This window comes from Pollicipes pollicipes, unplaced genomic scaffold, assembly GCF_011947565.3.
Source record: "Pollicipes pollicipes isolate AB1234 unplaced genomic scaffold, Ppol_2.1 Scaffold_6138;HRSCAF=7277_pilon_pilon_pilon, whole genome shotgun sequence".
In the NCBI taxonomy this organism is placed as follows: Eukaryota; Metazoa; Arthropoda; class Thecostraca; order Pollicipedomorpha; family Pollicipedidae; genus Pollicipes; species Pollicipes pollicipes.
In genome coordinates, this window is record NW_023596818.1 from 14,795,276 (window position 1) to 14,809,375 (window position 14,100).

At 58.1% G+C, this 14,100-nt stretch overlaps 1 protein-coding gene across 1 annotated transcript; it reads left to right on the top strand.

The window, feature by feature from the left end:
• Positions 1–318: 318 nt before the first annotated feature.
• LOC119105342 (pre-mRNA-splicing factor CWC22 homolog) lies at positions 319–12,069 on the top strand. Its single transcript, XM_037228811.1, has 12 exons — positions 319–330; positions 3,414–3,562; positions 3,827–3,979; positions 4,380–4,602; positions 5,076–5,204; positions 5,698–6,040; positions 6,822–6,971; positions 7,584–7,804; positions 8,935–9,215; positions 9,727–9,828; positions 10,353–10,489; positions 11,877–12,069. The coding sequence occupies exons 1-12, from the start codon at positions 319–321 to the stop codon at positions 12,038–12,040; spliced, it is 2,064 nt and encodes a 687-aa protein (XP_037084706.1). The 3' UTR covers positions 12,041–12,069.
• The last annotated feature ends 2,031 nt before the right edge of the window (positions 12,070–14,100 follow it).

Genomic DNA, 14,100 nt, shown 5'->3' on the forward strand with positions numbered 1-14,100 from the left:
AGATTCAGCACATTGTTATGAAGTTAGGCAGCACAGTGGGTGGATGTCTTTGGAGCTAGGTGGGGTATATATCAAGCAGTTCAAGTACTGTGATTTGCAGACTTAACAATGCAGGAGAAGTGCCATTTGCTCACAAAGTGTGTTGGCTCATGAATTCTGAGGTCATTTCACAGGCTGATGTAATTGGTATAGCTTGTATGCATGATGAGAATAGAATGCCTGGATGAGCTATTCAGGAACTGAATATAGTGGTTTCAGAATTGTGTATGTCTGGCCTCTCTCCATCCATAAAAGTTCAATAAAAACTGAGATAGGGGGATGAAGGTGAAAGTGAGATAGGTGAGTAAAGGTAAAAGCATAATAAAAGGGTGGAGGTAGAAGATAAATATTGTGTGCTATCATATGCCAATATCTGTGCAAAATTCAACAAGAAGGCAGCCTTCAACATGCCAGATTGTTTGGCTGTGTTGCAGATCTCCAGTAGCCATGCCATCGAGCCGCGATGCGAGGCGAGATCGCCGTCGCAGCGAGGACTCCGACCAACAGAGCAGGAGGCGGCCGGCCGCCGACCGCAGCAGGGACAGGTCCGGCCGCAGCAGGGACAGGTCCGGCCGCAGCCGGGACAGGTCTGGCCGCCGCAGCGCCAGTCCCGAGCGCAACACCAACTGGCACTGGAAGCGCGGCCAAAAGAGCGACTCCGACGAGCCAGAGGGCCGAGACCGGCGCTCGGGCAGGGACGGGCGCCGTCCCGTCTCGGTTCGCGACGGCCGGCGGGACAACAGAGGCGGCTCCGGCGGGGCGCGCGGCAGGGACAGGCGCGCCAGCGGGGACCGGGTTCGGCCACGGCCCGGCAGGCGGGGCGGCAGCACCGACTCGGACGAGCGGCACAGCCGGGACCGACGCGCCGGCGAAGGGAAGAGGAAAGCTCGGGAGCGGAAGCGAAGTGCGAGCAGTGATTCGGACGAGGGGCACAAGAAAGACAGGCCCAGTGTTGGAAAACGGGACAAAAAGCGAGATGATTCCAGTGATTCGGATGATTCATCGGGTTCAGAAAAGGCCACAGTTAGGAAAGGTAACAAGGGCCAAGTTTCGACTAAAGATCAACGTCATGACACTGATTCCGATGACTCAGAAAGCTCGACTGACGCAGAGAAAAGCAAACGCCACAAAAAGAAACACCATAGGCGTAAACACGACGAAAGCAGTTATTCTGACGATGCAGACAAGCACAAAAAAGGCGAGAACAAAGATCACGGCAAAGACAGGCATCAAAAGAAAAGTCGAGACACAAGTAGTGATTCAGAAAGCGCGGGAAGCAAAAGCAAGATTGACAAAAGAAAGAAGAAAAGTAAAGACCAACGTCGCAGCAAAAAGCAGGATCAAAGCAGCGATTCCGAAGAGGCACAAGCTGCGGACAGAAGTGCGAGTCGAAAGCGGACTAAACAAAAAAAGCGTGACAAAGCTCGAGACAGCAGCAGTAATTTAGAAGACGCACAGTCTAACAGGAAGGACAACAAAATAAAACCCAGCCGAACCTCCCAGCCGAGCAAGAGACAAAGCGACAGCAGCAGCAGCAGTTCGGACGATTCCGGCGCCGCGCGCCAGAGCGGCGACGGCGGGCGCGGCGGCGATAGACCGGAGAACACGGGGCGCGACCTGGCCGGCGGTCGGAGCGGCAGCCTGGGCGGCGACGGGGACCGACGGCGTCCGGAGGGTCGCAGCCGGCAGGTGCGGGGTGGAGGCGACGTCGGGCGAGACGAGCGGCGGGACGAGCCGCGACGCTCTCCCGAGCAGGGGTCGAGCCGCCGCCGGCGCGGCGACGTAGAGGGCAGGAGCGGGCGGGATCGAGACAGGAGCGGACACGACCGGGACAGGAGTGGACACGACCGGGACAGGGGCGGACATGATCGCGACAGGAGCTGGCACGGACGGGACAGGGGTGGACATGACCGGGACAGGAGCAGGTATGACCGGGACAGGAGTGGACATGACCGGGACAGGAGCGAACGTGACCGGGACAGGAGCGAACGTGACCGGGACAGGAGCCGAACGGACCGGGATAGGATTCGGGACGATCGGGACAGAAGCCGTTCCGACCGGGACAGGAGTGGGGCCGACCGGGAGAAGAGAAAATCCGGTGGGGACAGAGCCAAAGCTGACCGAAACGGGAGCGACGCCGACCAAGACAAGAGCACAGCCGACCGGGGCAGTAGTCGGACTGACCGAGACAAGAGCAAAGCGGGCGGGGATAGGGACGTAGCCGAGCGGGACAGGAGCAGAGCTGGCAAAGACGGGGATGGAGCCGACCGGGACAGGAGTAGAGCTGACAAAGACGGGGACGGAGCCGACCGGGACAGGAGCGGAGCTGACAGGGATAAGAGCCGGGCCGACCGAGACAAGAGCGACAGTGAGGAGGGCGGGAGCGAGGCGGACCGGGGCTCGGCTGAGAGGACGCGCCAAGGGGAAGCCGACCGGTCAGTGCCGGGCAGAGATGAAGCCCCGACGGAGGCTGCTAGCGGGGAAGACGATTCGGACAGCGACTCAGATGCGGAGGAGAAGAGTCCTGAACAGCAAGCCGCCGCTGAGAAAACGTGCGCTTCGGGCAAGGTCAGTGATGACGTTGGGAATTGAAAGACGCACGTATTGTGTTTTCTGTTTGGTTGTTAGGTATTGGTTCGCGTGCAAGTTGAGTGTGTGTTTTGTGGTGGTTAGATTCACTCATTGAGGTGGGAAGATAGCATCTAATCCAAAAACAGATGGATTTCACGAATTCAATGTGACAAGTATGCTCAACAATCTTTAAAACGTCTTTGTAATACATGCTGTGGGGCAGCAGCATGGTTCACGTTCCTGCATCCTCGGTATTTGGCCCTTGTGTGAACAGCTTGTGTGTTACCGATCTTTTATGTACCATTTATAGTAAGCTACTTCTGTACAGCCTTCTAGTGGCTTTTCTACACCCAGCGCAGGGCCAGTCTCGTCACACTGACGTGGTTGCATTGGTTATTACCCAACATGTAAGCTAAATTCTAGGAACTGTTCAGTGATGTTTAGGCATGATTTATGGGTTGAGTAGGTGAGTTGGAACTGGATGGCCGGGGACGGCGACCTCCCCTTGGGCTGTTCGTTGCCATGGTTGTTGATGTAATTGAGTTGGCTGCAATCCGATGGTATTCAATGTTGGTATGGGTCAGGCTTCTTGGTTCCCCTTCGGGCCCCTCTTACTTCGAGCCCACCACGTTCGCAGCTGCCTCGCGTATGGATCGAGGTACTGCGACTGCCAGAGGGTCTCGGTGTTGTGTTATCGGACGGTCGTATGATACCTCTACCCGATGTGAATTAATTCGTTTTTAATAGCACCTGCAACTTTGTTAGTCAGACGTGACGTCCTAAATGCACTGTCATGTTCTCAGTCGTCGGAGTCCTCGGAGGACGAGAGGAAAGAGTCGGAAGAGGCTGCGATGAAGCTTGCGCACGCCGCTTCGGGAAGCGGCGACGAGGCGGCGGCGAAGCGGCCGCATCGCGAGGCCAGCGAGTCGGGCGAGGTGTCTGACGACTCGGAGTCGGGCGGAGCCGGCGGCGCGGCCACCGGCGAGCGGCCGCCGCCGGAGGAGACCCGGGGCCGCGACGCTCGGGAGGAGCGGCGGCCGGCGGCCGACAGCCGTCAGGGGAGCCGGGCCGACCGTCGTCGCGCCGGGGCGCCGGACGAGGGCGGCGGGCGGCCGCGTGCGGAGCGGGTCGGCTCGCGCTACTGGCGGGATGAATCCCCGCCGCCGCCGCCGCCGCCGCCGCGCCGACGCTCGCCGCCCGCGCGCGACGTGGCCAGCCCGAAACGGGCCAGGGGGGACGCCTCGCCGCCACCGCCGCCTCCGCCGCCGCCGCCGAAGCCGGAGGATCTGCTGGCGACGAGGACGGGCGGCGCGTACATCCCGCCGGCTAAGCTGCGGATGATGCAGGCGCAGATCACTGACAAGAGCAGGTGTGGGGACCATCGCCGGACTCGTTTTGCCGAGCACATGCGCGCGTCACTCTTGCTAATGTAACGTGGAGTTTTGCGCTCGTGGTTCGTGAGGCTCTTGTTTTTGTACTCTATGTGGAGTTAGATAATGTGGTGCTGGTTCTGTAGCACGTCAGCTAGGCTGCAAGACGTCATTCACGGATTCTGAGGAAAACTGTCAGTATCTTTAGCCTTACCCTATACTGTAATATCTCCCTTTTCTGCGTCCACTTTACTGGAAGGCTTTAACCATTGAAACGCTTTAACCTGCGAAGTCATAAAATTTGTGACATTCGCCAACGTTGACGTGGACGTTAGACCCTGGCCAATCAGAACAGCGTCTCAGACCCGGACACGTGTGTACCCGCTCCTTCTCCTGCAGCGCCGCGTTCCAGCGACTGGCCTGGGAGGCGCTCAAGAAGTCGCTGAACGGCCTCATCAACAAGGTGAACGTCTCCAACATCAGCATCATCGTGCGTGAGCTGTTCGCCGAGAACATCGTGCGTGGCCGCGGCCTGTTGTGCCGCTCCGTGCAGCAGGCGCAGACGGCCTCGCCCACCTTCACGCACGTGTACGCCGCCTTCGTGGCCATCATCAACTCCAAGGTGCACCTTCGGGGCTGCCACTGTAGCAGCGATGAGGCAGACGGGCGCGGGTGCTGGGCGGAGAGGGAGTGAGTGGTGCTGGGTGGTGTGTTTGCGTCTGTTTCGCCTCACGTTTGCGATCAGGATATTTGACTGGAGTGTTCGTCCACTACCTTGGTGTCCGGTGTCATGGTGTCTCACTCAGCACAGTGGACAGAGGCTGCTTTGTCATAGCCAACTCGCTCACACCATGCTGCGAAAACCAGCCCGCATAGCGCCAAGGGACATGGCCACATGTCACCTCAAATCACCTGCGCACGACTACTGGTCGAACCAAACGCGTTATCCTCATCGAGCACGGTTGGACGCGGTCAGTCGCTTGTCCCGCTGGCGGGAGATGAGGAGCGTTGTCCGGCCGTGACGAGTCGGGTGGCGGCCGCCTGGTGCTGCGCCGCCGCCGGTCCCGGACCCGCTGACGTCCTGTGGCGCCTCAGTTCCCGCAGATCGGCGAGCTGCTCCTGCACCGGCTCATCCTGCAGTTCAAGCGCGGCTTCAAGCGCAACGACAAGACACTCTGCATGTCGGCCACCCGCTTCATCGCCCACCTTATCAACCAGCAAGTGGTGAGTGTCGCCCCTGGCGCGTGGACGACCGTTTGGCCCGCCGGGCGCAACATGACCTGAAGCTCCAGTGTTGGGACCGTCTCCCAAGGCGCGCATTGCGTTGGGAGGGGTTACGTGTTGCTTGTTTTCTGGTTGTCTGTTCCCGCGTTGTCTGTGCCATTGTTGCGCTGCAGCTTTGATATGAACGTCGTTTTGAAGCGGTCTACGCTGTGCTCGAATGTCCAGTTGTCTGCGATGGCATGCTCGCTTGTTGTCGACTGGCGGACGTATACCCCTGTACTCAAACGCGGTCAACGATGGTGTCAACTCGTGACGAAATGCATCACTTGTTGATTAATTACCGCGCCCCAGATGAAGCACACCACCGACCGGTCCACACCGCTACGCTGATACATGATCGCGGGGGAAGGGCTCCAGTTGACACCCCTTCCTCTCCGGTCTGGCGCCTCCCCCGCTCTGGGAGCCTCCGCCGCTGACGTCTGCATGTCGTCAGGCGCACGAGGTGCTGTCACTAGAGATGCTGACGTTGATGCTGGAGACGCCGACGGACGACTCGGTAGAAGTGGCCATCTCCTTCCTGCAAGAGGTCGGCCAGAAGCTGACCGAGCTGTCGCCGCGCGGCATCAACGCCATCTTCGAGCGGCTGCGCCACATTCTGCACGAGGCGCAGCTCGACAAGCGCGTGCAGTACATGATCGAGGTGCTGTTCGCCGTGCGCAAGGACAACTTCAAGGCGCACCCGGGCTTGCTGGACGAGCTGGACCTGGTGGAGGAGGAGGACCAGTTCACGCATCTCGTGACGCTGGACGAGGTCACCAACGCCCAGGACATCCTCAGTGAGTGGCGTCTCACCGTCGGCAAGGTGCACCGCCGCCGCCGAGCGGCGAGTGCTGCCGGTGTCAGCTGAGCCTTGCCTCTGTCAGCGGCTGATGCCGAACAGTTTGTAGTTGTCTTTTGCTTGCCTGTCTGCACATCGTGACAGGCCATGAACTAAGCTGTCAAAATTCACACAGTGGTCAGGGAACAGGGTCGAATGCAAGGGAAGGGATGTGAAAGTACAGGTGAAAGTTACCGGATCAGGTTGGGAATGACGATGAAGGGTGTACAGAGGATACGCTTTTGGCTAGCTTGGTTTATCAGCTACAGCATTTAGCCATCCGTACAGAGGAAACTGTGTGTGGATCGAAATTTGTACTCTGTAATACGCTAGCTCGACTACACAAATTGTGAGGTGTGCAGTTATGTGGCATTGCTGCCAGTGCCCATGCGCCCCCTTTGGCTTCACCTTTGCACTCCCAACATAGCGAGGTGTATTCAATTTCGGTCACCTCCAATTCACAGTATCGATTAAGACCGCTGACGGGCTGTACACTCCCACGCACTCGGATACTAGACCTTGTGGTGTGAACAGCAGCTGCTCTGACCCACCGCAGCACGGAATAGCCACCGGCCGCCTCATCCCTGATGTTATCTCCCTCGCCATTGAACAGCCCGGCAGCTGACAGGGTCGCCGCTCTTCTCCACTCCCCCCCCCCTCCCCCCATCTCCCGGTGCATCATTAGCGCCCCCCCCCCCCCTCCCCGACGGCTGACCGGTGACGCCCCCCCCCCCCTGCAGACGTGTTCCAGTTGGACACAGAGTACGAGGCCAACGAGGAGAAGTACGCCACCATCAAAGCCCAGGTGCTTGGCGAGTCGGACGGCTCGGAGGATGGCAGCGGCTCGGACGACGAGGATGACGAGGACGCCGACAGCGATCAGGAGCAGGGTGAGAACTCCCACAGCTATCCTCATCCCATATTTCCCCCCTCCCCCCCCCCCCCCATTCGGTCGTGTGTGTCATTGGGACTTTACGACGCACTCAGCTGATGAGGCTATATGGCGTCACCTGCCTCTCACCCTGGCGGGAAGGGCGGGCACCGCGGGAATCGAACCCCGTACCTCTGGTTTCCCAGACGCACGGTGGTGCCCCTACACTGCCGCCCCCCCCCCCCCCCCTTCTCCTGTTCGGTCAGTGATTTGTGTCGTTACTCAGGTTTCCGGGCACTGCGAATCGGATGTACTCGGAAGCGTTTCAATCCGCGGTGTATGTGCTCCAAACTTGAAATGGGGTTGGAAAACTTCTGTTACGTGAGAGCATGTTGCATTGGTATGTGGCCAACGAAGTCACCGGCCAATGGCGTGTCATGAACTTGCACGTGTGTATAAAACCATGCGCTGGCCCGCTAACATGTGGTATGCGTCTCATTGCACGTACGCGGGTTTCGGCTTTTGCACTTTGAAAGAAAGCGAGATCCCTTCAAATAGTACTCAACAGCTCTATAGCAAGCCACGCATGCCTTCCCTGCCCACCGCCGTAAGTTGCCGACGTCGTTCGCAGATGACACGGCGCCCATCATCGACAACACCGAGACGAACATGCTGGCGCTGCGCCGCACCATCTACCTCACCATTAAGTCCAGCCTGGACTTCGAGGAGACGGCGCACAAGCTGCTCAAGCTGAACCTGAAGCCGGGCCAGGAGGTGGAGCTGTGCCACATGGTGCTGGACTGCTGCGCGCAGGAGCGCACGTACGAGAAGTTCTTCGGCCTGCTGGCGCAGGTAGGGCTGCTGGAGGCGTGGGTGAGGTACGGGTGGGGGAGTGTCGCGATCGGAGACAGGTTAGTACTATACATAGGTCGGTAAGGAGACTGGTTAATCAGCGAATAGCGGTATAGCCAGGCGGGAGATGACGGCGTACTGGGAACGAGATGTAAGGAAGTGGTATTCAGTCGTTGGGAACAAAATGGGAGGAAGCGGTCTTGAGTGCGGTATTAAGTGAGTAGTTATTTGGGTTTACGGGCACCACGACAAGGTGCCCTTGGTATGAACATCCCCGGTGAAGATCAGTGTACATAATGTACCAGGATTGACATGAAGGCGGTGCTGCGCCTGTCCGGAGTTGTGACTGTTGTTTCAATCACCGTCTGCTGACGGCTCCGTGCGTGACTGGCGTCGCGTCATATTTCCATGGGGAGACCGGGGTAAGAAATGACGAATCCATCGCCCGGGGGGATGTTTCACTGGTCCTATCGGTCAACCAGTGCGATCGTGTGTAGCGTAAGTGGTGATAGTGGTGATGACAGCGGTGATTCGAAGCGTAATCGATCATCTTAAGCAAGGTAAACACCTAGAATGTTGTAAAGAAACGGTTGACAATTGGTTAATGCAGGCTCGCGCGGGGATATACAAAAGCGATATTTTGTGTCGAATTTGTTTACTAGAAATAGGCATGAAACCTTTTGTTTGTAAAAGCTGCTTTGATAACCGTGGTTTCATCAACAGTCATTAGTTCCATTCAAATGCGCATGTTAGGACACAATTCAGTGACCATTGTCCAACTGTCAACCCAAGTAAACCTTAAGTATTGCAGACGCCGTCTCGTATATCTGCCATGATATCAGAGCCTGTCTGGTCCCGTCGAACCCGATAACTTAACCGATGTAAGACTCGGTTTTACAAGGAACAGGGATCTTACACTAGACGTGGGACGCAAACTTCCGTAGGCGTGCTGACACCAGAAGCGTTTTCTTTCAACGATTAGCTCGCCTTTTAGTCTTAAGAATATTCCCCTGCCAGCTCGTGAAAGTCAGTATAAAATGTCGCGGTCTACCGATGCCGAAGCTAGGTATTTAGTGTGAATCTCTAAAGTCCGTGATCGCCAGCGAAGCTAAATCTGCCTCCCTTGGCAGCGGTTCTGCAACATCAACCGCAAGTACCAGGACCCGTTCGAGCAGATCCTGCGGGACACGTACGACACGGTGCACCGACTTGAAGCCAGCAAGCTGCGGAACGTGGCCAAGCTGTTCGCACACCTTCTGTACACGGACGCCATCTCGTGGGGCGTGCTCTCCCACATCCGGCTCAACGAGGAGGAAACCACCAGCTCCAGCAGGATCTTCATCAAGATCTTGTTCCAGGAGCTCTCCGAGTACATGGGCCTCCCCAAGCTGAACGATCGTATCAAAGACGGGTAAGAATGGGCCTCCCTAAGCTGAACGATCGTATCAGGGACGGGTAAGAATGGGCCTCCCTAAGCTGAACGATCGTATCAAGGACGGCTAAGAATGGGCCTCCCTAAGCTGAACGATCGTATCAACGACGGGTAAGAATGCGGAATGGCTCTGGTCTGGACCGCTGATAATGATGATGGGTGAGGGATGACGATGGCTTCGTTAGTCTCATGGCAGTGGTGGATTATTGTGATTAATAGGGATGGAGGCTGGCCGAATGCATGCACAGTGGTGCTTCAATGTTGTGGGAACACGCACTTTGTGCCATAGGTATGTTTTTCACATGTGTCATAGGAAATGAGGCTGGTCCTACTTTTTTCTGTTTTCTTCGTGTGATTTTCGTTATCCGCATCAGGACGATGAACGAGAATGGGTGACAGTAAGTGCATGGGATGCTCGCAGTAGCGATTGCGTAAGCACAGATATTGATCATCGTGGCTCATATGCCCACATTGTCCGCGCTTGTTCCAGGACTTTGGCCGATGCGTTCGAGGGCATCTTCCCCCGAGACGACCCCAAGAACACGCGCTTCTCCATCAACTTCTTCACGTCCATCGGCTTGGGCGGCCTAACGTGAGTCGGAGCTGGATGCGACACGGCGAGCACGGCCTGTCGGGTCGCTCATCCAGCCCAGTGACGTCGGTCGGCTTGGTATTCGATCGGCGCTAATGACTTTTGTTACTGGACATCACTGGTGGCGGCCGGCGGCGCATTCTGAATCGCCTGGATCTGGTACCACCGTGGTGGTATCGGTATTCGTCGAGCTGCCGTCGCTACACAAATAGCGGAGCATTTGAGTCGGCCTGAGAACTGTTCTTTCGCCGTGATCATACTGAAGCCAACGCTTGGAATGCTTGACAGAAGGGACCTAGTTAGTTGTGCCTCCACTTCATGCATCGCCTGGTGTGTATGTTTTATTTGCGGAAAACACAGCATGTCGTTCCTAATCGGCTCTAACTTCTGTCAAAACTATAGACTTTCGCAAATGCCGGTGTTGTGATATGCGTGTCAACGAAGTGCCGCCGCGCCTTATCAGTCGTCCCATTGGTCTGTCCGACTGACCCCGGCTGACCCGGCTGACCCTCGCTGACCCGCAGTGACGATCTGCGCGAGCACCTGAAGTCGCAGCCGAAGCCGACAGCGGTGGTGGCTCCGATCGTCAAGGACGGCAAGTCGTCCAGCGAGAGCAGCGAGAGCAGCAGCTCCAGCTCCTCCGACAGCAGCTCCAGCTCAGGTGGGTGCTGTCTAGGCGTAGGTCCGGCTCAGGTGAGCGCTGCAGCCGCCGTCAGCTGCGGGACGAGTGGAAGCACCGAGTCGGGGCCGTGATCGTTGGCGAAGCCAGAGAAACAGTGGCAGCGGTCAGCGAACCCAGGAGTTCTGCCTCCCCCTTAGCCCCTCCTGTTCGCCCCAAGACTGGTCCTGGGAGACCTCTCTGACGGCGTATGTCCATCAAGAGACACGAGTGGCGCACTCCTGCTGCCTTAGGAGCTGTCCCCGCCTCTTAACCCTTCCTTTCCCGCCCCAGAGGGTGGCTGGGAGACCTCTCTGAACGGCGGTTGTCCGTCGAGAACACAGTGGCGCCACTCCTCCGGCTGCCAGGAGCTGCCCTTCCCTCTTACCCTTCCTGTCCGCCCCAGAGGGTGGCTGGGAGATCTCTCTGACGGCGGTGTCCGTCGAGAACACAGTGGCGCACTCCTGCCCAGGAGCTGCCCCTCTCTTACCCTTCCTGTCCGCCCCAGAGGGTGGCTGGGAGATCTCTGACGGCGGTGTCCGTCGAGAACACAGTGGCGCACTCCTGCTGCCAGGAGCTGCCCCTCCTCTTACCCTTCCTGTCCGCCCCAGAGGGTGGCTGGGAGACCTCTCTGACGGCGGTGTCCGTCGAGAACACAGTGGCGCACTCCTGCTGCCAGGAGCTGCCCCTCCTCTTACCCTTCCTGTCCGCCCCAGAGGGTGGCTGGGAGACCTCTCTGACGGCGGTGTCCGTCGAGAACACAGTGGCAGGCGCCCGCCAGGCATGAGTCGGGCAGAGTTCGGCGGGCAGTGGAGGCTCCAGAGACGGTGGCTCTTAGGCACGTGGGCACGCCGGCTCCGGCCTGTGTCGCGGGGCTGCACGGACATAACCGACAAGGTCGTCGTCTAATGTGCACTCTGTTTCCGGCGTGGTCACCGTCCCACATGCTCGACGGTGTCCCTGTCCGACTTTTCTTTCGTCGCCATCGGCTCGTGCGCTTGAATCAACTCGCCATATTGGTGGCCGGGTCGTCGTTAGCCGCGTCTCACTAGGCTTATCTCGCCCCAATGTGTCCGACGCGAGCTGTGCCCGGTCTGTCTGGCTGGTCTCGAGTGTGGTATGGCGAACGTGGCTTGGTTTGTTGCGCCTGACGCGTGGTGACCCGTGTGTGACAAGACCTGCGTCTCACCCGGCGCCTGGTGTGACCTTCGTGTGATTTGGGTCTCGCCCGGCGTCTGGCGTGACCTTCGTGTGACCTGCGTCTCACCCGGCGTCTGGTGTGACCTTGTGACCTGGGTCTCACCCGGCGTCTAGCGTGACCCTCGGGTGACTTGCGTCGCACCCGACGTCTGGCGTGACCTGCGTGTGACCCGGCCGGCGCTCGCCGCAGACTCGTCCGAGAGCTCCGACAGCTCGGAGGAGGAGCGGCGCCGGCGCAAGCGCAAGAAGAAGAAGGCCAAGTCCTCCGAGTCCGACAGGCGGAGGAAGCGACGCAAGACCAAGAGCCGCCGCGAGTCGTCCCCCGTCGCCTCCTCCTCGGCGCGGAGGCGGTAGTGTCGGCCGCGAGGGCAGTCTGTTCACAGTTGAGGGCGGTAGACACTTCAGGGGGGGGGGGGGGGGAAGGGGCTGTCGGGTCGGGCACTCCATGTCATCGCTTGGGACCAAGCCACAATTTCGCCGCATGCTGGTCCATAAGGTAGCGGGGTTGCACGTCGACTGCGTTGGTTCATGCCGGCGTCGCACATGGGACGATGATGTGCTGTTCATGCGAGACGAAGGCGGTTCAAGCACGGCTCATGTTGGCTTCTGGTGCGCTGCGAGTGGACGATGTCGAAGGCTTGCCAGACAGACTGCTGGGAACGGCGATGCCCCCCACTTATGAAGGTGACATCGAAGAAGTTAACGGTGGGCTGTTTCGTCGGCTCTAAGGACGCTCGTGCTTGAAATCGTTATGCATTGTTCATCACTAAAAGCTTCATCCAATAAAGCAGCAGATGTCATAGCTGTATGTTCTGTTATTATGATATATTGACACCAGGCGTGTGACTGTTCGCGATCCCGTCAACAGCGAACATGTGACGTCATGAAGCCGGACGAGTCCCTTCGTTCTGTCCGCGTCGAGCTGGCGAAGGCCGCAGAGGTGGCCGTTGAGTGACGCCTGATCTTATTGCTAGCAGATTCGTATGCAGCGGCAAGAACAGTCCCAAGTCGTGTTTCCAATGGTACCCAGTCTTTACTGCGTCTGTGGTCAAATGAGATTTATTGTATTAGAGTGATAAGCATCACTTCCGACCTCGGTCAACCAGTCAATGTTGAGCCTGGAGACCACATCAAATGTGTGCAGAAATGACTGCGACGCGGGGTCGGGACTGCGGCGTCTCAGGAGCGGCGTGGCCGCTGATCTTGGCGAGCCCGCTGTTGACCCGGGATCTCATTGGCTGTCGATTGCCGCCGGTGTGTAAATCACGTCCATGCCAACAGTTCCGGAGCTCGTAAGAGCGTTCCAGGTCTCCGGGGCCGCGCTTGTCAGATCATTTGTCAGCTGGCCGGCTTGGACGGCGTAGAAGACGCGAGGGAAGGCTCGTGTCTGCGCGGGATGTGCTTTAGGCAGGCTACAACAGCAGCTGATGCCACCGTTGCGATGCCACGTCTACCTGGCGTTTGATTTATCCTCTCATCGGCATCGCAAGAGGCGAGAATCAAACGCCGTAGGCCACCGCGGATCAGGACCAACGAATCCTTCACTCGGAACGTCCACGACCCAAGTCTGCCCTCTGGTGTCCACCAATCCGTTTTATAGCTGATGCCGGGAGCGTTCCTGGGCCCAGGCGTCACACCTGGACACGGGCGGGACGCCACCTGCCACTAGTCAACACACCTGGATGCGTTCTGCGACAGTGCCAGTCGTCACCTTCCCATCACGCATCATCACGCCACCACGTGACCCGAGGCTGATGGCCTGCCCCGTCCTGTACTCGCTGTGACAGTGTCGCCTCGAGCCCCAGGGGTCACGTAGGGTGGGCATGGAACACGCTTGCTCTGGCTTCTGCCTGCAGCGCCGTCTGCCACGAAGTTTTCTAATCTGGAAGGGCCCGGAACAGCGACTGGCGGCGTGAAGGCAGCAGTATTTGTCTGATACTTTTTTGTTGATGATGCTGTTGCTGCAGGTGCTGTCCTACACCCTGACAGTCTTGTACAAACCATCACATCTTTGGTGGTCCGCACCTGCTTGTCATGGACCATGGGCCACCTGCGATTATGACCTCAAACACCAAACATACGCTTATGTCTGCCATGGTCCATGGACACGACGCCCCTTCACTGTGCGGTCCGCCCTGTGTTCGAAGCCTCCCCATGATTTGAAGCTGCAGGCTCGTGTCGTGACACGGTCAATGGGATCGACTTGACCCATCAACCTGCAGACGGTCGTGGGGGAACCAGTACCAGAACGCATTAAGTCTATTCCGTGCAGCTGTGCTGCAAAATGCAACCGCATTGATCGCGCAAACCCAGGGTCGCACTCAGGCACAAATTACGGTGTGGTTAAGCGTGCACGATAAGCCCATTAAGCTCCCAGCCTCCAGAAACCCATTGAAATCAAGAAAAAAAAACGT

Excerpts from the sequence above, each read along its gene's own strand:
- LOC119105342 (XM_037228811.1), top strand. Across the intron at positions 4,603-5,075 it reads TGGCCATCATCAACTCCAAG|TTCCCGCAGATCGGCGAGCT; the intron begins GTGCACCTTCGG and ends GTGGCGCCTCAG. Across the intron at positions 6,041-6,821 it reads CAACGCCCAGGACATCCTCA|ACGTGTTCCAGTTGGACACA; the intron begins GTGAGTGGCGTC and ends CCCCCCCTGCAG.